At 34.2% G+C, this 22,356-nt stretch overlaps 1 protein-coding gene across 2 annotated transcripts in view; it reads right to left on the reverse strand.

Annotated features, from left to right (window-relative positions):
* SNX7 (sorting nexin 7) overlaps window positions 1–22,356 on the reverse strand; it is a 94,744-nt gene that overhangs the window by 49,899 nt on the left and 22,489 nt on the right. For both annotated transcript variants that reach the window (XM_045547467.1, XM_045547466.1), the window contains exons 2-7: window positions 20,903–21,085; window positions 15,311–15,421; window positions 14,825–14,989; window positions 10,113–10,311; window positions 6,535–6,734; window positions 3,624–3,710 (exon numbers count right to left, since the gene is read on the reverse strand). In XM_045547467.1, the coding sequence (XP_045403423.1) occupies window positions 3,624–3,710; window positions 6,535–6,734; window positions 10,113–10,311; window positions 14,825–14,989; window positions 15,311–15,421; window positions 20,903–21,085 (945 nt within the window). The remainder of the gene's footprint in view (window positions 1–3,623; window positions 3,711–6,534; window positions 6,735–10,112; window positions 10,312–14,824; window positions 14,990–15,310; window positions 15,422–20,902; window positions 21,086–22,356) is intronic.

Genomic DNA, 22,356 nt, shown 5'->3' on the forward strand with positions numbered 1-22,356 from the left:
AACCTGACAACTGTAAGGCCTCCTTTCCATTTGACTGTAGCCCATCTTTAAGTCACATCCCTTCAACCTTCTGTACCCTTCTGCTCTCCATACAGCAATCTGTTTTCCTCAATTTAGCATGCTTTTTGAGCTTCTACTACTTTTCACAATATCCACTGTACCTGAAGGATTCTCTCTACTCTTCAATGAACAGCAACTAACAACAACTGAGTGCTTACTATGATCTGAGCAATTTACTTGCATTGTATCATTTAATCCTTAAACAAGCCTGTGAGAAAGGTACTAATAATTTCTCCAAATTATAGATGATCAAATGAGGCTAAAAGAAGTTAGGAAGCTTGTCTCGGGTCACAGAGTTAATACACGGATGAGCTAGGATTTGATCCTGGGTCTATGGAATCCCAAAGCCTAAATGACAAAACTCTAAATGAATTGCTGAACAGACCTTCAAATCAATATTCTGAATGTCTTCACTCGGTTTAGCCATTTTCAAACCATTAATTTTATTGCTATGAGATAAGAACTACAAACTACAAACTCTAAGAAGGAGCCACCTTATAATTGCCTAGGTAATAAAACCAAGGAACTGATTGTCAAATATTATCTTAGTTTATGGAAAAACACATAACTTTTGTGGGCATATCTATGTGATGAGACAAGGTACACATAATGCCATTATTGCTAATTCCCAGCACATACAGAGTTAACATGCATGGTACAAAGCCCAGAGTTTTGTACCTGCAGGCCACAAAGCCCACATAAAGGTCACCTGATATACTCAACATGACTTCTGAAATGTTACATCACTGCTATCTTTCTACCCAATAATTATAGCCTCCCTAATCTGTGCCCTTCTTTGTAGAGCTTCATTTCACTGACCTTTTCATTGCCAGTCTCTTTGCTGGATTTGTACCCACCCAAAGGTGACTTCATGGAGCCTTTGAAGGCAGCCTTACAAGATCTCCATAGAAATGGCCCCAGGTTGTCTCCAAAGTGGTCTTGTCTGAGTTGCCATGGTAAATAACCAGGCAAATTGCTATATTCAGTTCTCTGCCAGGGTCGCCATGGTGACTGAAAAGGACAGCTACTTAGAAGGACCTCACAAGGGCATGTTTCCATGGTGACCCTATCCTGCATATTTTTAAGCAACTTCCCTTTGGTTGTTCTGTGACCAATCACGGCAGGTTCATTTTTAGAGCAACTCTGGAAGGTTGTTCCCAAAGATACTATCATAACACATAGGAATTTGAAAGTGAGAGGGTCTGAAACAAATTTACTGTTTGAAAATGTAAACAGTGTCATTTTGAAATCCTTACATCAGTTCCTATAAATTTTAGGAAGGATCTGTTTTGATGAGTAACAAAAAATAACTACAATGCCTCTGTTAAATATGTCTGTTTCAAATCTTAACAAAAAGTATCTTGCAGAATATAATACACATAATTAAAGTTTCAAATTTCTCCTATCTTATAACTGCTATGTCAGGTATTAAATACTTTATAGTGGGTATGACACACAAAAATGAAATCATAAATCCAATGGATCATTAGTTATAATGAGATCTCAAGAAAATTTTTATAGAGCAAAAGACAAATATTTGCAAGCCAAATGAAAAAAGAAATGTTGCTGTTGTTTGATTTTGTTTGTTTGTTTGTTTGTTGGTTTGTTTTTAGTTGAGTTGGGAAATCCTAGCCATATTTGAACCCAAGCTATTTTTCTCTTTGTGCTTTTGTGGTTGGAACAATCCCAACTAATCTTCATTTTAAAACATGAATATAGGCCATTCTGAACATATGCTTGGTTTGTAAGCCATGTTATTACTCTCCTGAAACTTTAAAATATGCTATTTTTCCTAGTGTTTAGTCAAGAGCAAAATTGTGTCTAACCACTAATTTCAATATCTTTAAAATGGTTTACCAAATAAAAAACAAAGTCTAAGTTCAAAAGATGTAATTACAATTTCTGAACATGTGTCCACTCTGTCATTGCTCCCTCCAATTGACTCTTTAAATATATATGTATGTTTCCTATTGAATGGAAAAGGTTAATTTTGGGTTCCCTCTCTTCTTTTCATCTTGAGGTTAAAATAAAGATGATTTTTCCTTCGAGCACTAGTTCTAGCAGTTCTACATTTTCTGTCATTCTCTCTAACAAATTCCTTTCTCCCACTCTGTCCACAGTGGCCCACTACTCCCCACTCACATTCCTCTCAGGAGAATAGAATTTCAGTTAATACAGTCACAAAACATGAGGATAATTTACAGTCACTTTTTAGTGAAATCTTGGTGTTTTTCACAGTTTTTATTTTATAGAGACTTCTTGCTTCTATCTCTCAATATGTTTGCACAAATCGGAGTAGTCACTGCAATTTTCATTCATTCATTCACTAAATATTTGAGTGACTAGCATGTGCCAGGTAGTGCTCAAGGGGCTGGGGACACTCCAGAAAACAAATGAAAATTTCTGCCCATAAGGTGTTTCAATTATGGAGAGGGAGAAGAGAAAAAAAATAAAGAAAACTAATTATGTTATAAAGTGATTAATGCTAGTGAGAAAATTAAAGCAGGGAGGAAGGATACAGAGTTCTCAGCCAGGTTGGGGTTGGGGAAGTACAATCCTACAGATTTACAGGGGGCTTCAAGGACTCCCACACTCACTTGACATAAGTGTGCTCAATACTGTACTCAATACCAATCTATATCCTTAAGCTAAAGGAAAAACTTAGAATGTATCTTTCATAGAGTTCTCAACAGAAGTGAACTAGAATAATAGTCAATTTTTCCTACTTCTATACCTGCTCCCTGACAGGCAGCATGGTCTGAGGCAGGCAAGAGTTAACAATCACCTCCAATCCTACGTCTGCATTTCAAGAGCTAAATAAACTGGGGCAAATTACTTCACCTTCCAAGTCTCTTCCTCAATTTTAAAATAATAATAATTCTAATCTGATAGTATTACTTGGAAAATATGAAGATAGTAAAATATAAATATAAAAATACTATAGATAAAATCATATATCTAGAATTTGTTTTACAGTATTTCTGCAAAAATAGAAAAATGAGAAGAGATAGATAAAAAACATTGGGGAAAATGTTGAGAATTAATGAAGCCAAGTGATAGATATATGAGGCTCATTACATTATGAGATCTCATTTTATGTTTGAAAATTTCCATAATAAAGTATCTGAAGGAAAGGATTAAACTTGAAAACAAAGATACTTCCTTTGTAAAGATTTTTTACAGTAAGTAGAAAAACGTGTACAGAAACATTAACTTATTTTGTATAAATATCTTATAAAACTAGAAAAAAGTATATTTATTTACTGAGTGAGTATTTATTAACCTGGAACAATACTAGGTACTTTTCATACCTTCTTCTAACATATTACGTTCTTTTTAAAAAACTTAACTTCATACTTTCCTTGCAAGTCAGAAACACAGAAAACCATCATTGTTAAGCTTGCAGACTCACATGGTACTTAATGTGTAAAAGATTTTTAGAAGAAATTTGACTATCATTTCCTGAATGCTTAGAAACAATCATGTAATGAAGCTTGATATTACAAATAAAAGTTTTAGACAATGAATCTTGTATGATCATATTAAGAAACTTAAAAACTTACTAGATCAGTATCTGCCTTTTTATAGGTCAAAGCTTCAACTCTGGAATCCAGTTCTGCTTGTATTTGGTCTCTTCTTTTCATAACACCCTTCATATTAAAACATAAGGATAAAATAGGAAGCACTTAGTTTTAATAATCTTTTATATAACAAAAATATACATTTCAGCATTTCAGAATATAAATGGCTTCTCTTCCCTAAGCTATTAGTCATTCGGGGATATAATACATCAAAAATTTTTTTTTTTTTTAATTTCTAAAAGCTAAATTGAAAGCAAGTATTTAAGAGAACTTTTTTCATAAATATTTTATTAGTTTTCCCAATGCACATTTTACCAATTTAAGCATTATATGTATGTAACATTTGATGAAGCACTCCAGGGATGTACAATTCTTCAAAAGGAGCAAAGAATAAACAAATAGTCAAACAAAAAAAATCAGTGGAAACACTGGAATTATATACTATAGCATAAACTGGTTGCAGCTGGGAGGGCCCATAGGCCACTCACCTGGAAATATCTACAATCAGTGGCAGCCCTCTTACCTGACTCCAAAGGGACAGTTAATCAAACAGGCAATTACAGTGGGGAATCAGAAAACTAGTGTGCATTCACATCTTAAGTATTTTATTGTAGCTCAAAATGTATAAATATTCACCATGTAGTCAAACTTTTAAAAATTTTTTTTCTTTTTTTTTTTTTACACCTGTGTCTTCTTTGACTGACAGAGTTTCATCTTTTGTTGAATAATTATGATTTCATGTTTCAGTATTTTAAACTTAAAGTACCCTTGTGAAGCAATCTGAGTGAAGACTCCACCTACATCTTTAATAATTTTTGCTGAACTTTTACAATGTCTTTCCTCTGGTGACCCATTTTTCTTCCAAGAGATTCTACCTAGACATCATAGACACAAGGACTCTTTATTTGCACTCATCTTGCACTGGTTTTCATATTAATTAAATAATGAAATTCTAATAATGAATATAACAGCCTAAACACGCTAAAGAAAAAATAAAACAACTCAACCAGTGAGAGAGGAAATACAGGACATATAAGAAAAGGGCCTTAACAAGGTACAGGCGTTCCGGGTGTTTTATAGAAGGGAAGAGCCCAGACACAGATCAATTGCATGGAGGTCAAATAAGAAGTCTCTACACTATTTGAATGATAACTTAAAAGCATTAAGGATAAAAAGTATCCTGAGAACCATCTTGTCTTGTTTTGCACCTGTTGGAATCACTCTTAAGACATTAAAGTCTCCTAGTTGCAAAGAAATCAATAGAAAATTCAATTATCATAAATTCCTTTATATTTGCTTCAATGCTTAATCGTCATTAATATCTAAAAGACCCCTTCCTTTCTCTAACGCAAATGACTCATACTGTAATTTAGTCCTATTTATTTAAGGTCTGTTTCCATAAAAATGAAGTACTGTGCTTCACATGCATAAATATATTTTAAGTAAGAGGTTGCTTCAGAAGACAACTAGTGAAAATTATGTAAATTTAATCATTTTTCTCAAGGCGTTATTTTTCATTATTTTAGCTCAGATTGAAGAAAACATTCTAATATAAAATAGCACCAGAACTGCAATATAAATACTATGAATAATACCCTAGGAGTCTATAGAATAATTCTTTCTGGTTGCTATTATAATTTTTCCATGCCCTTAATAACACAAGATTTCAATTACATAATTTCCATCCTGACATATGAAAACACTATTTAAGAGAAGAGAATATACAAATCAGGTCTTCTTGAAGATTTACACAAGGAGGTGATCAATAACAATGTAAAACCTCAGGATGTAAGGAAAGGAACCCAAGGAAATCGACAGGGTAAGCAGGAGACTCCTCAGCAGTGAAACATTGCAGGTCTTTGGGAAGCAAGAGGGTTTGTTCATAGGGAGACCCCAATAAAGTCAAGGAACAGCAGAATCCTGAAATGCCCACACAATATTGAATGGCTCTATCAAGGGAAACCTAAACATGATAAATAAGAGAGAGGCAGATATCATCCTGAAAGAGCTTTTCTTACCAAAAGAAGGCAAAGTAAAAAAAAAAGAAAAAGAAAAAACAAAAAGAAAGAAAGAAAAGAAATCCCTAGAAATCAAGAGTACATGACAACAGAAACCAGACGTAGCTCTAATTATAAACGGCAGAAGAAAGGGGCTATATCTGAATGTAAGCCAACTCCTTCCCCTACCATCACCCTAAAACACCAGAAACCTGAGGGTGCCAACTTGAGGGTGCAAAGTCCTGTGGGCACAGGGTAATACTGGATGAAAAACATTAGCTTTGCAGATAGCATTGCTAAATCCCAAATATCTGGAAACTTTCACTTGAACTGAGGAAGTAAAATACAAAACCTTGATATAAGAGGAATAAAAGCCTTTTCAAACAGTGAAAGAAAAACACTTTAACTTGAAAGATTTCTTTTAAAAGCAACTAAAAGGCAGAACAAACATCAAGATCCTACTCAAGTACTTCCTACATAATGGTACTACATATGTTGCTAAATCAAATGTACCGAGACCTGGGAAAGCAGTTCTAACATGAAAAGAAATCCCCAAAACGCTAAAAATTTTATAAAGTAAAATTTTAAAAAAGGTTGAAAAAAACTAATCATATTCCCTATGTAAATCTTGAGTGAGGATGCTTCAAGTCTATGCATAATTTTATAAATTGTCGGTGTTGCTATCGAGTATTGTATAGTCCTGACTTTCATCAATGTATTTTTCCCTTCATGCACTCAGTGAACAAATATTTTCAGAGCATTAACATGCAAAACATCTTGCTAGGATAAAAATATAGTGGCAAAAACAAAAAAAAAAACGTGGAAATAGAAATTGCCTTTATAGGGCTTATAATCAGGTAAAGGACTGAGGTAAAATTAGAATTCGGCGCTCTTACCATTAATATTTCGCTATAAAGCACGTACTCATGTACGACAGGAAGCAGGGCCTCTGAGAGTCCAGACATCCGTTTTTCAGTGGCTTTACAGCATTTGTCAATACAGCTGGCAACATCTTTTAGAGTATCAACCAGATCTTCTTCTGGTGCTGACCACAGAATATAAATTGGGCCATATTCTTTCATTTCATCAAGATATTCTAAAAAAAATTGACTTAATAAATTCTTCAATATACAAAGGTTTTCAAAATACTTATAGATAGTAAGAAAGAACCTTATATCTTTCCTTCTGCCCATGTTCTTATACATAAACATAAGAAAATGGATATTATCCTTCATTAAATTGACCATGCTAGTTTGCCCATGTCAGTCTTTGAACGTCTACTATGTAAGTGTAATCAATTATAGCATCCCTTTTTACTGTCAAAAGTGGAAGCTTGGAAGATAAATTACCTGACCACCATATCTCTTATGGACCTCTGCCTACCACACACCTACATATGAGTGTCTCATAGGTAACATGCCCTAAACAAAACTTGTCTTCTCGTTCTCCTTCTTCTGATTATACATCCTACTTAATGGTAGTCACAAATCAGAGCGCTTAGCAGAAAATCAAGGGGTTATTCTAGATACATACTTACACAATCACCAACTCCAATATTTCTAGATTTTAAACTATCTATCTATCTATGTATCTGTCTTTACTTCCACTGTCATCAGCATCTGTATCCCACACTACTCCAAGGGACTCCTTACTATTCTTCCTCTTTCCATTTTTGTCACTGTATATAAACATTGAAGGTTCTTAGATAATTTTGAGAGTTCTTTATGATCAGTCCTTACCTGCCTCTCCAGCTCTAACTCTTGAGATTCTCTGCCAAATACATTTTGACTCAAACCAAATTGTTTGTTGATTCATGAATATCCCATGATTTCTAACTCAAACATTTGCACATGTCCTTTTGCCTTGCCCTCTACCTTTTCTATTACCTGACAAACTACTTCCAATCCTTTAAATTCCTGTTCAAATAAATCTCCTCTGATTCTGTTCCAAAGGATTCTTAGTGACTTTTGTCCTCAATGAGCTTATCATAATTTTATGCTTCTATTAAAGCATTATCCCACTCTATTATAAGTACTTGATAACTCACATACTTCTAGGCCACGTACTCCTTAAAACATGGGCTGAGCGTTATTATTTTTGTATCTCAAAGCCTGATATGTAATGTGTTCAATAAATATTCTAATATCAATGAAAGAATGAATGAGTAACCAAAGACTATTCAATGCTTGATAATCCATATACTCAAAACTTTGGATTTCATTTTAAAATGTGAATATTTTTACATTTTTACTTTCCCACTATCAAATTTCAATGATAGGGAATTTATAAGCAGTGAACCTATTTTTTGTCCAATACCCATATAAATACAATGAAATTGTCTATATTTAACCATCTTACTACTCATTAGGATTTGCTGAAATCTATAAAATTGGTCTAAATTAAACTATAAATTAAACTTCAAAAGTTGTATGATCAAATAAACTGAGAAAATTAAAAAATAAAAAATTTAAAAACGGAGATATTAGTTGTCACCTACTGAAGGTATTAGGTTTAATGACCTCTAGAGTCCTTCTAAGCTGCACCCTACTGAGTCTAGGCCTATCTTTTATGTTAAATACTGACCATACAAAACTAATCTTTCTAGAAAACAAAATTTTCTACTTTATTTCTTTTCTCAATTTGTGTTTATCAATATGTGTCATTAAACTCTATAATGTTTAATTTTATCTTCCCTAAAATTCAAATCACATCTATATGTAAATATTTAATGAGTTGTACTGTAATTTATCTGTGTGTGTGTTTGTGTGTGTGTGTGCGTGTGTGTGTGTGTGTGTGTGTGTGTGTGTATTTCCCAACTAGACTGTGAGATCAAGGACAGGTACCATCTTAATTACTCCTGTAATCTCCAGCACAGAAAGGCATCATAACCTGTGGTCAATACAATTTGCTGAATAAACTGTGAAACACAAACTAAAACAAAATCAAAGGAAAAAAATTTAGTTATAAAAAAAAGAGAAACCACTACTTATGATTTATGATCACCAAATTATCCATGATCTAAATATGAATGAATCACCCTCAACAGGTTAGATTCCCAAAGCTACAAAAGAAAACATTCCATTATTTTTAATCTAATCTTGACAAGTAGGTGTCACATTCTAAAGACTAAGAAGCCCCTCCGGTTTCAGCCAGTGGCATTCACTCCCTGAAAATAAGAGCTCAAATTATAATCTACCACAAAATCCAGTTTTCATTTTGAGCATTTTACAAACATTAGAATATATCAAAGCTTTTAAAACTATCCCTTGTAAGAGCAAATACATAGCATTTGATAGCCTCTAAAACTCTAAAGTGTCAGCAGTTTCCAGAGGGCTCTCTGAATTGCTATACCACCAAACTATGAATCCAGAATCTACTTAACAGAATTAGAAACACAGAACCAAGTTAAAAGAATTCACTTCTTGAGATAAAAAAAAAAAAAAAACCAAAAAAAAACGACAAATGATAACTACAAGGGCAAACCAAGATGGCTTAAAAAAAATTATTAAACTATATTCAGTCACCACAATGATCTCATTAAGTATCAATGCATGAAGAAGAAAGTAGAAAAAGAGCAAAGTACATTCAGCTATATAATTTTTTTCTATATCTCTATTAATAATAACCAATTGACTCTTAATAAATCAAGTTTTCCTACCACCACTTCAAATCTTATGTTCCTTCATTTAGTTTTTCAATCACTGAATAAATTTTAACTGAACACTTACTATGTTTAAGCACTACCTAGATATTAGAAATAAAAGAAAATTTTCCTAGATTATCCTGATGGGCCTTACAGTTTCATGGAGGGCACAAATAACTCATCAACATAGGGACTTCTGTTTGTCTTTCAGTAGTCTCTCATCTCTAATACCAACTTATATTAGGAAATTATTTGCTGACTCAGCCATCTATTTTTAATGTAGAGATATGAAATTAGAAAATTAGAAAAAACCATCATGGAATTAGAAAAAAAATCATCATGGAATAAAATTTGACTTACAAACTAAAAAAACCCCAGAAAATAGTAAAAGGAAATAGTGACAGAAAATAGGTAAAGAGACTGATTTGTCAATATATAAAGCTCTCTGCCATACTTTGACAGGTTTAATACAGAGTACTTAAATAATTACCCTATATTATCTAAAACATCATGTCTTTGATTTTAAGTATGGTCCACGTTGAATACCAACTACATACAACTACATCTAAAATCTTAAGATTCAGGGCTTACTTTACCACTGTTACCTACAAATGGGAAGTAGAACAGCTATTGATTGACAAAAGCAAATGGGGACCATCCATGACGACTTTCAACATCACTTATGAATCAGAAATTTTTACAACGTGGGTGGGCAACAGCCACACTCTTGAAGGTGAAATTCTAACTTAATGTTGCGGCACTACACCAGCAAATGTGAAGATCCATCAGAAACTGAACAACTTTGAATCACATTTCAGTGGTTCTACGTACCTCTTTCTTCCTTGTAAATTCTCTGAGATATTTTATCTATCAAATTTATTTTCTGGCTAAATATTTCAATAAAGTTATTCATTTCCATGAACTCCTCTGGGCGGTTTTTAACTCCTCTCATTGAGGATGCAACAGCTCTGACTGTTTGCCCCATCCTGCTTAGCAACCCCGGCCCTTGCTTCTTGTGAGAGGAGAGTTCCTAGAAACAAAAAATGAAATATTTGTGGTGAAGCAAGTGTACAATATCCCAAGACTCAATTAAAGAAACCTAATTAGGAGATTAAAATAAAGATAAAATTGTTTCATATACATCTTTCTTTTTAATGCTAATTTGAAGCAGGTAAGTTTGATTAAGGTATAGTTTCTCCTCCAAGTGTCAGTCTCCTTGAGAATATTCCTTTCAAAATACTCACATAAAACAAGCATATAGTCTTTCCTCAAAGCATAAATCTTTAAAAGAACAGGGTTAACAGAGAGAATAGTGCTCAACGAGATACTAGAGAAGAGGATGATATGATATGCCATCTATATTTTATAATAGGAATTTAATGGAAAAATGATTGAGAGAAGATGTCTTAGGGCCTAAGTTACTCCCTGAAAAAGAATGTCGGAAAATTCATTAATTCTTTAGGTTTAACAACAGCTAACATTCATTGAGAGCTTAATGTGTTCTGGGCACTACACTCGTATATATGTAACTCAAAGTAAACCTATGAAGTAGGTTCTATTATTTTCCTCATTTTCCAGAAGATAGAAGTACAGGAAGGTTAAATAACTTGCTCGAGATCCAAGAGCAATTAAATGGTAGAACAAGAATCAGAATCCTGGCAGTCTGATTCCAGCGGCTTCACTGTTAAGCACTAACCTTAGCTTTACCTCCTTAGCTCATTAAGGTAGTTTGTAAATAGATACTACCTGACTATAGCTCTTCAACCAACTGAAGCGGGTAAATTGTCATCCACCTCCACTGGCTGCTTGTCTGCAGAGAAAGATTTTTAATAAGATATGTAACTAGATATTTCATAGTTAACCTAGGAGGGACAGCTACAGACTTGCAAAATAGACAGAAAAAACTGCTATAAAAGGACACACTACACACAAAAGGATCCCTTCAAAAGTATGCCATATTTTAAAAGACAACAGAAAAGAGGACAAGTGATTCTGATGATGGTTGTAGGACTTGCTGAAACATAAGCTTGGGATCAAATAAAAGTGAAGAGTAACACTCAGGGGAAAAACATCTGTAAAGAATAATGCTGGGAAAACTGGATAGCCACATGTAGAAGACTGAAACAGGACCCACAGATTTCACCTCTCACAAAAATCAAATCACGGTGGATAACAGATTTAAACCTTAAATGGGAAACAATTAGAATTCTAGAAGAAAATGTAGGAAAGACTCTCACAGACGTTGGTCTAGGCAAAGAATTTATGAAGAAAACCCCTAAGGCAATTGCAGCAACAACAAAAATAAACGAATGGGACCTGATTACATTAAAAAGCTTCTGCACAGCCAAAGAAACAGTCACGAAAATAAACAGACAGCCTACAGAATGGGAAAAAATTTTCGCATACTACACATCAGATAAAAGACTGATAACAAGAATCTATTTAGAACTCAGGAAAATCAGCAAGAAAAAATCAAACAATCCTATCAAAAAATGGGCAAAGGACATGAATAGAAATTTTTCAAAAGAAGACATAAGAATGGCCAAAAAACGTATCAAAAAATGCTCAACATCCCTAATCATCAGGGAAATGCAAATCAAAACCACAATGAGATACCACTTAACTCCGGTGAGAATGGCCTTTATCAAAAAATCCCAAAACAACACATGTTGGCGTGGATGCGGAGAGACAGGAACACTCATACACTGCTGGTGGGAATGCAAACTAGTGCAACCCCTATGGAAAGCAATATGGAGATACCTTAAACAGATTCAAGTAGACCTACCATTTGATCCAGCAATTCCATTATTGGGCATATACCCAGAAGAACAAAAGTCATTCTTTAACAAAGACACCTGTACCCGAATGTTTATGGCAGCACAATTCACAATTGCAAAGATGTGGAAACAACCCAAGTGCCCATCAATCCACGAATGGATTAGTAAACTGTGGTATATGTATACCATGGAGTACTACTCAGCTATAAGAAATAACGATGATACGACATCTCTTTGGTTCTCCTGGAGAGAGCTGGAACCCATTATACTAAGTGAAGTATCCAAAGAATGGAAAAACAAGCATCACATGTACTCACCAGAAAACTGGTTTCCCTGATCATCACCTAAATGTACATCGGGGAAGGATACCAATTGGATATCAGACTGGGATGGGGGGGTGGGGGGAGGGGATGGGTGTATGCCTACATGACGAGTGCGTTGCGCACCCTCTGGGGAATGGTCATGCTTGAGGGTGCAGACCCGGGGAGGTGGGGGGGGAGGGGATCGAGGTATGAATACATGGTGAGTGCCAGGCGCACTGTCTGGAGAGTGGGAGCGGACGCGCTTGGGACTCTGACTCGGGGGGATGGGCGGGACAGGGACAATGTATATGACCTGAACTTATGTACCCCCATGATGAGCTGAAATAAAAAAAAAAAAAAAAAAAAAGAATAATGCTGACTACCTAATCCACGGATAAAAATATTATTATGTGGTATTCACCAAAATATTACATAACATGTTATCTATCTTTATTCAGGTTTTCTTTCCTGATGGTCTTCCAGAAAATTTGTTTATTTCCAGGTCAGTATGATTTTGTGGAACAGATTCCATCTTGACCAGACAACACATCCATGCAAGAGTGCTACAGAATCATTTGATAGAGTAAACATTATCAGAGACGGCACAAGTCACAACTGGCAAACTATTACTGCAACTGTTAACCACAAAGAATGTTTCTGACACTTGCTAAGGTTCTGAAGTCAGGCCCCAAATTCATTTCACATAAGTCACAAAGGGCTTCTAGGAAGCAGGACTACCTGTCAAGATCGAGATGAATCACTTTTTAGCCTCTACCACCTTTGGCGACAACTCAAAGTATAAAACTCAACAATGGTCAGTAATTGTTTAATATTGACCCTTTGTCCTACATATTATCTTTCTTGCTGAGTTATAGCTCATAAAAGAAAAAAGAACTAGAACATATAAGGTTTCAGTATTAGAAATCAGACCCCTCCACCCATTTACATAATTGAAGAAAAAGTAAGGAGAGTATATTATCTACCTATCCATCTGTCCAACCATCCATCCATCCATCCATCTACTCATTTAATAAAGACTTTAATCCTAACTTAAAAAACCCTGATTCATTATCATTCAAAATACAGCTGACCCTTGAACAACACAGTTTGAACTACACAGGTCCATGTACATGCAGATTTTTTCAATAAATATATTGTGAATTTTTTGGAGGTTTATGACAATTTGAAAAAACTCAGACAAACCACATACTCTAGAAATACTGAAAAAAATAAGAAAAAGGTATGTTCTGAATGAACAAGATACATGTAGATACTAGTCTATCATTTACTACCATAAAATATACACAAATCTATTATAAAAATTAAAATTTATCAATACTTATACACACACAAAATGTACATGGCACCAATCAAGAAAAATGTAAACAAATGTAAAGATGCAATATTAGATCATAACTGCATAAAATTAAATGTAGTACATACTGTACTATGGTAACAATTTTATAGTCACCTCCTGTTGTTACTGTGAACTCAAGTATTGTATCTGCTTAAAATACTATGTGACACTAATCATCTTCGCATTCTAAGCAGTTCATCTCTCCAGTAAGTTGGGTATTGTGGTAAAAAGTGATCTCTTGGGGTTCTCACATATTTTTTCATCATGTTTAGTGCAATATCATAAACCTTGAATAACACCATGGGACCTATATGAAGTATGACTAATGATGCTGTAAGTACTCCCAAGAAGCAGAGAAAAGTCATGACATTATAAGAAAAAGTTGAATTGGTTGAGATGTACCATAGATAGAGCTCTGCAGCTGCGGTTGCCCACATTTTTGGACAGATAATTCATCTTGTAAACAGACAACATAAAGTTATGATATCAATAAATACAGTATAGTACTTTAAATGTATTTTCTCTTCTTCATGATTTTCTCAATAACATTTTCATTTCTCTAGCTTACTTTTTTGTAAGAATACAGTATATAATACATCTAACATACAAAATATGTGTTAATTGACAGCTTATGTTATCTGTAAAGCTTCCATCCAACAGTAGACTATTAGTAGTTAAGTTTTGGGGGAGTTAAAAGTTATATGTGTTGGACAAGAGGTTGTTTTTAAAAAAGTTGTATGTGGATTTTTGACTGTGCAGCGGCCCTAACCCCTGCATTGTTCAAGGGTCAACTCTTGTGGCAATAAAAAAAATATATCTCTATCTGTTCAGTATTAGCTATATATACAAGGAGCACCCTGACATTTCAGCTACCAACAAAATAAAAGCATGTATAGGTGAGAAAGATATAAGAATTCTGTAATGTTTATATGTAGATTTGACACAGGGTTACATCTAAAGAATATCTCTCCAGTGTTTTTTTAAAAACTCAATTTCAATTCAAGTACACCACTAACTGATTTATAAAAGTAAACAAAAGGAAGCTATACAATCTATTATACATATAGATGCCAAAAGATTATATGAGTACAAATAAAAATTATTTACCGAAGCTTGTGCAGTGAGAAACACTTTGAAGTCTTCATTAAATGTTAAAGTTGGATGATCAGCAATTCGGTTCAAAAACTTTTGTAATGCCTTCCTGCGTGTCTCAATGAAGTCATCATTAAAGCGTTCTACCATTCCTTTTACTATAAACTTTTCTGGCAATGGCTGAGGCCAAAAGCAAAAGAAAAAAAAAAATCTGAGTATTATGTGGCACAGGTTTATAACGCTATACTTTTCCTTTTGGGAACGTTAGTTGAACATCTAATCACTTCTTATGAAAATAATTTTTAAAAATTCACAATGCTAGAACCAAAAATGCAAAATCATAACATATTATAATAGTTTTAAAAAATCTGTACATAGATTGGAATGTTTCTAAGATAAATGAATTACACTGAATTTAAAGCCCTAAAATTAGGTTTTGGCATTCTAAAAGAATCACAAGAAAAATGACAGCTATTCTATGAAGAAAACTTGCAAACTTACTGGAATAATCAGAGTGGGGTGTGTTTCTTCAAGCTTTCCCTTCAACCAAAGGAAATCTTGATAACGTCTCCTAACTTCAAATTCACTGGAGTCAAATTCCCCACGAGATGTCTGAAGAAAGTAAGAGAAAATAACAGCACACGCAATATAAGATAAAAGACATTTGCCTAATGTTATTTTAGACATTATGAAATAAATGGGTCTCTAAGAAAAATTAACAAATCCTAATTATTCAGTGTTTGTCAGCCTGTATTTTTTTTGTCATCTATTCATGTAGCAGATGAAACAAAGCAAACTTTCCGGTATTTCCAGAAAGAAAGCAAATATCATGCTTAAATTTAAAATCTAAACTGAAAAATCTGTCTTACAACAACCATCTGCCTTCCACAAGATTTTAACTACTATTATCTTTGGCACGACTTTCTCGCTAACAAGAAAGTGTGTTCTGAAATTAGGTTTCAAATATATTTCTTTTCTCAAGATGATCAGAATTCAGAATTTGAGGAAAGTCCTATTTTTGCAATTTGGAAAATAACCTGAATATAACTGAGAAAAATGTTTTCTTGGAATTTGCTCAAATGAATTGCTGTGCTAACATTTGCTTTTGGTATATGAAAATTCTAACATTTTACAGAGTGCTGTTACCACTGTTTTAAAAGATGTAATTAATAGACATTTGATGTGAAAAGAAAATCTTCCTGTCATTTCTCAAGGAATTTTATTTTGGGTTATATGCCTAAACTCCTAAAAATTAAGCAAATACATTAAAATATCTGTTCTCAACAAACCAAAAATCTATGCCAACACATATGACAAGAACATGGGTACAATATTAACCTCACTCCTATTGCCTGAATCCCAAGCCAAAAACAAAAATATGGGTTATTTAATGCACACTCACCGCTCATAAGAAAACAGTCACTCACACTAACACTTTATTAAACTGAATGTTTGCATATTAAAAATTACATGCAGTAATATTTATGTTCAGATTTTTCTGGAGGAATAGGATGGAATAACACATTGCATATATATTTCACACTCACCAGAAATATCAATCACCCACACAGATAAACACAATTGTAAATTTAAGCAGTTCAAGTCATAAGATGCAATCTTAATTATCATAAAATAAGGTTTGTGAAAGCTATACTTTCCAGTTTATTCTTTTAAAATGAATGTTTAGAATATCATATATCTTAGTAAAACATTCCATTTATAGGGAGAAAAAAGTAGGGGCAAATGAATGCAAAAGTCTAAGAAACCAAATGTTCATAAAACACTAAAAAATCTTAACTATTATGCAAAATGGTACAAGATATGTAAATGGTAAAAATAGGAAAACTAAATCTGGTACCAACATAGTTTAACAATATACATACTGGTTGGTATGTGTACATATATAAAAATACACAAATGCATGCATACATACATATGCACACAAAACATGGTTTAGAGGAACTCATTTATAAAAATACTTGCTGAGTACCTTCTTGTGCCAGGTACATATGTACAGGTTCACTATCAATTTCCAAGAAAATAAATTGGTATAACTAACAATAAAAGCACTCACTGGGCAGTTAAAATAAGGTTGAGCTGTACATGTCCTAAAGAATACCCAATATTTTAAGTAAACATAAAACAATCTGGTATAAATTCCAGCAAGAATAAGCTATAAAATCAAGTCAAATAATTGGTTAATTCTGTTATCATCACTCTGTCATTGACTTAAAAGATTTTCTAACATACTATAATAGAGGAAGAAAACAGAGGACAAAATACAAGTATCAAGAAGAATATGTTATTTCTTACTACAATAAGACTTTATCCTGCTCCTGAAGGGTTATAAGAGATATATACATAGGAATATGACAAGGAAAACAGCTGTTATCAGCTGGATTCCCTACAGCAGGGATTAGAATCATCGTTCCTGCTAATGTGGCCAAATTTGGTCATTAGAAGACAGACAAAAGCTTCTAAACCGTAAGGATAATAGGTTTGGGTTTCATGGGTTTGATAATGTATCTCCAACTTAGAAAGGACGTGTATTTTATAAAGTTCATTTGGAGTACAAACAATGCTTCTAACCTAGAATACAGTTTTTCATGGAAGCCATATTGTAAATGGTGATTAATTTTATGTCTGACCATAAAAGATTGGGTACTTGAAGTTTAGTAAAAATGGACTCATGTGATCTATACCCCAACACAACCACCTTTGGTCAAGTGTGAACACTTATTCTAAACGCTAAGGATTTAGAAAACTTTTTTTTGAGGGAAAATGAATCCTAACAGTCAAGTCAGCCAACCAAGAACATAACTTAACTCCTACCTACACTTTGACAGGCATTTATAGGTTTGTCTTCATAATGAGGAAGTAGGAGGAAAGTCCGTTGTTAAATCTTTTAGTTCTTGTTTTTATATGTACAAATGGAACACACACCCCTAGATCTCCAAAAGAGAAAGTACTTCTTTACAGCAGTCACCTCAGATATGCTAACCTGGACAAAAAAGGGCAATTTCCCATGAAAAGATAACATGCCAGGAACATGGTCTTCCTGATACAATTATTAATAATCAGATCATTCTTAAGTATTCCTAAATAGGAGACTGTCAATGTACAGATGTGCATATGTATATGTGTATCTATCTTTATCCTTAGTGTCCATGAATATAAATATTTATAAAACTTTTCCAGGGAAGCCATCTTTGAACCTCCAAATTATATGGTGTACCCCATGCTCATAACATCTTGTATTTTCCTTCATAACATTTTTTACTATGATTAAATAACTAGGCAGATAATTAATTGTTTAATGTCATCACTCACACACACACCCATCCCCACACACACCTCCCCCAGACTGAAAGCTCCATGGAGGCAGAAGGCTCCTCTGTCAGGTCTGTCCTGATCACTGATGTAGTCTCAATACACGAGCACAGTACGTGGGACATACTCAATAAAACTTTGTGGAATAAATGAGTAAATGAATAAATTATAAGTGAATAACTGAGAGAAGTCAATTTGATACCATAACACACATCTACTACATGTTTACATATTTGTATCTGTAATGTATATTTCAGTATATATAGGTATAGTCGATATAGTAGGATGTAGCAAAAATAATGAGAAGCACCACCCCAGCACCACCATCACAATCCCCCCTGCAAAAGAAAACAGGAAAAAAAAAAGTAATGGGAAGTAGAACAAAGAAACTCAGTTTGTAATAGTTACGCTGAAAGATAGTTTTCCATATCCTCATATCCATATATAGATGTACAAAAATATAACAGAGAAAAATGTGCATTATGAAAGTAAACTGTCTGCATTTAAATATCAGCTCAGCTAATTTCTCTCTTGTGTAACCTTTGGCAAGTTACTGAGTTTCAGTGTCCTCATTCATGAAATGGGGGTAAATCACAATATCTAGGTTCTAGGATTATTATGAGTTTGAATGAATTAATAAGTAAAAAGTGGTTAGAATATCGCCTAGCAGAAAGTAAGTCACACGCTACTACCTTACACATTGTAATATTACTACTACTACTACTACTATCACTACTAATATAAGAGCAGTCCATTTAAAGTATAATGTAAATATGGATAACTCAGAAGAATGGTATGTCTATGATCAGAATGAAATCCATTAAGGTGGCTTTTAAAGAATGTCTTTCTGAGAGAAGCAAATGATGGGAAAATAATTTGGTTTCATAAATTCTTTGCTAGGAAGGATAATAACAATGGATGATTCTAACAGTAGTATAATAATAAAAGAAATCGGGCTCTATTCTTAGCAACGTGCCTGTATTAACATATTCAGTTTTCATAAAGACCCTATGAGGTTAATATTGTTATTCTACTTACCAAGGAGGAAACTAATATAGAGAGGTTAATTAAATTCTCCAAGAAACATAGCAAGGAAGAGAAATCAAGATTCAACTCCATGTGGTCTTGCTCTACTGCCTCTTAATATAAGTATAAGATACTATAAATCCCTCACACATTCATTAAAAAATTAAATTGCTTACTTACTATATCCTAAGAATTATGTTTACAATTATGGATAACTTAAGATATAGTTACCTTCCTTGAGAAGCTTGCAAACTTACTAGGAATAAACACAAATAAACACATACTTATCTACTCACATACTGGTAGGTGGCAATTACTGAACACTTATCATGTGTTAGGCACTTTGCTAAGTGTTTTGCATTGATTACTTATCCTAAATCAATTCTTACAGCAACCCTACAGAACTGGTTTCTATTATCATCTCAGTTTTATAGATTAAAAAAACCTGAAGCTTAGAAGGATTAAATATATGCTCTTGATTTCTTTGCTATACTGACTCTGACATTTAACATTCTTTTAAGAGTTTAATAGACACTATGAGAAAAAAGAGGAAACATGACTATTTCAGCCAGGGGATAGTAAACAACTATAGAAGCTTTCTGTACAGGCACCTAACATTTTGAGTTGTGTATTGAAAAGTAAACTAGTTCTTCTGTCTAAGAGGGGGATGGACATACTCGAGAGAAGGAGGAACAGTATATACAAAGTTATGAGAGCAAGAAATACCCTAAATATTCAGAGAACAGAAGCGGCTCTATCTGAGTGGAGAGCAAGGGTACTGAATGTGGGAAGTAAGGGATGAGTCTTATATGGTAAGTTGGCACCAGCCTGAGAAGCTCCTTTATACATCATATAAAGGAATCTGCACTTTGTTCTGTAGGAAATGAGGGACCAAGAAAGGATTTTAAGAATTTGAGTGAAGAGATTATATATATAATATTATCATATGCAATATTATGTATATATGAAACATAACTAGCAGCAATATGAAGGTTTCATTGGAAGAAGTGATTATAAGAACAGAACCTTTTCAGCTACAAGAGATGTACTTTTACACTTATGAACCATACAGGTCTAGGGTGAAGCTTCATAAACAAAATATTATAACTTTAAGTGGATTCTTCTATTAAACAAAGACTTCTATTAAACAAAGGAATTAAAATACAGATTATACTATTTGGTTGCTTTATTTTGTCTGAGTTAAACTGTCTTTTTGCAGAGCCTTGCCCTGGGATTAAAGAGACTTGGGTTCTAGATCTACTTCTGCCCTTGAATTATTGGACAAGTAACAGTATCTCATATACAAGATAAAGTAGCTACTTGCTCCCTTTTAGAAAACAAGTGGTATGACATTTTGTAACCTTCAGAAGAAATGTGAATACAAAATATTACGTCATGTTTTTAGCTATTTGCTTTTTTTTTATTAGCAATTTGAGGCCCTTTTTTCCAAAGGTATTTCTTCATAATTTTATAAACTAAAAACCTAAATGCTGCTATTCTAAAATGCACACATGCTATAAAATAAGTGACTATTTCTCAAGTCAATTTGATTTTCTCTGACTTCATACAGGACAAGTGAAGGGTGGAAAAGGTGCAATATGTTACCCAAAATGGCTGAAAATATAGAACGCAATTCAGCTAAGACTCTGTAATGTTGAGAGTTATAATGAACAAGAAACACTTCCGAAAGTTCAAAGAAAGCAGCTATATTCAAGAAAATGTTCATGTAGTGTTTACCTTAGTAATAATCCTATAAGTAATGAAAGTTTCAATGGTAGTAACATGGCTTTCAGGTTCATCAACTGTGATGAAGAGATCCTTTAAATCTGGCTCATCTTCAAACTTGATTTGGTTTATCATTGATAAAGGGGACGTTGGCATCATAGGGCTAAAGGAGTTCATGTCCATCAATGAGGCATCCTAAGGAATAAAATATTCAAAACTTAGTATCAACAGAAAAAATAAATTTCCCTCTTAGACCATCAATATTAATGAAATATATTAAGGAAAAAAAGGATTATCGTACTTCTAGTTAAATATGGTAGGTTGAACATGTATTTTTATCTGTTTCCTCTTAAAATCCCACCCAAAAAAATGACAGTAAAAGAAAGAAGCAAACAAACAAAAAGCATAAACCCTGAAAGATTGCTATGGTTTGAATGTTTGTGTTTCCTCCAAAATTCATGTCAAAACTTAATCCCCAATGCAACAGTATTAAGAGGTGGGGCTTTTAGGAGGTGACTAAGTCATAAGGGTGGAGCCCTCATGAATGGGACTAGCAACCTCATAAAAGTGTTGAAGGGAACTAGCCCCCTTTTTGTCCTTCCACCTTCTGCCATGTGAAAGCAATAAGGTGCCATCTTGCAAGCAGAGAGCAGACCGCACAAGACACTGAACTTTCCAGTGCCTTGATCTTCTGAGCTTCCAGAACTGTGAGAAATAAATTTCTATTATTCATAAATTTCCACTCAGGTATTTTGTTATAGCATCACACACAGACTAAGACAAGGATAAAAAGAAGAAACTATAGCAAACAAAATATGCCAAATACTTTTTAGAAATTGGAAATCTGATTGTCAAGTGGTAACTGGAATAGCAGTGCAGAGAAAAATGAAAAGTAACCTAGAAGAGAATGGTTAACTAGGAAAAAGCAAGCATATTTATGACATAGAATTCCAGAAAGGCTTGAGAATTGGAGGTACCTGGGACCTGTGGACATAAAGGTGGTGGTGGAGCTTGAGGCCAGGAGCTCAAGACCAGCTTGAATAACATAGCAAGACCTCAACAAAAATTTTTAAAAGTTAGCCGAGCATAGTGGTGCACACCTTACTTAGTCCCAGCTACTTGGGAACCTGGGGCAGGAGAATCTCTTAAGCCCAGGAGGCTACAGTGAGCTATAATCAGGCCTCTGCAGCCTGGGCAACAGAACAACACCCTGTCAGTGAGCTATGATCATCTGCCTGGGCAACAGAACAACACCCTGTCAGAAGGAAGGCAGGAAGGAAGGCAGGTAGGAAGGAAGGAAGGAAGGAAGGAAGGGAGGGAGGGAGGCAGGCAGGCAGGCAGGCAGGCAGGGGAAGGTAGGGGAGGGGAGGGAGAGAAAGAGAGGGATGGAAGGAAAGGAAAGAAAGGGGAGGAGAGAGGAGGGGAGGGGAGGGGAAAGGGAGAAGGGGAGGGAGGGAGGGAGGGAA

The sequence above is a fragment of the Lemur catta genome, chromosome 3 (genome assembly GCF_020740605.2).
Source record: "Lemur catta isolate mLemCat1 chromosome 3, mLemCat1.pri, whole genome shotgun sequence".
NCBI lineage: Eukaryota > Metazoa > Chordata > Mammalia > Primates > Lemuridae > Lemur > Lemur catta.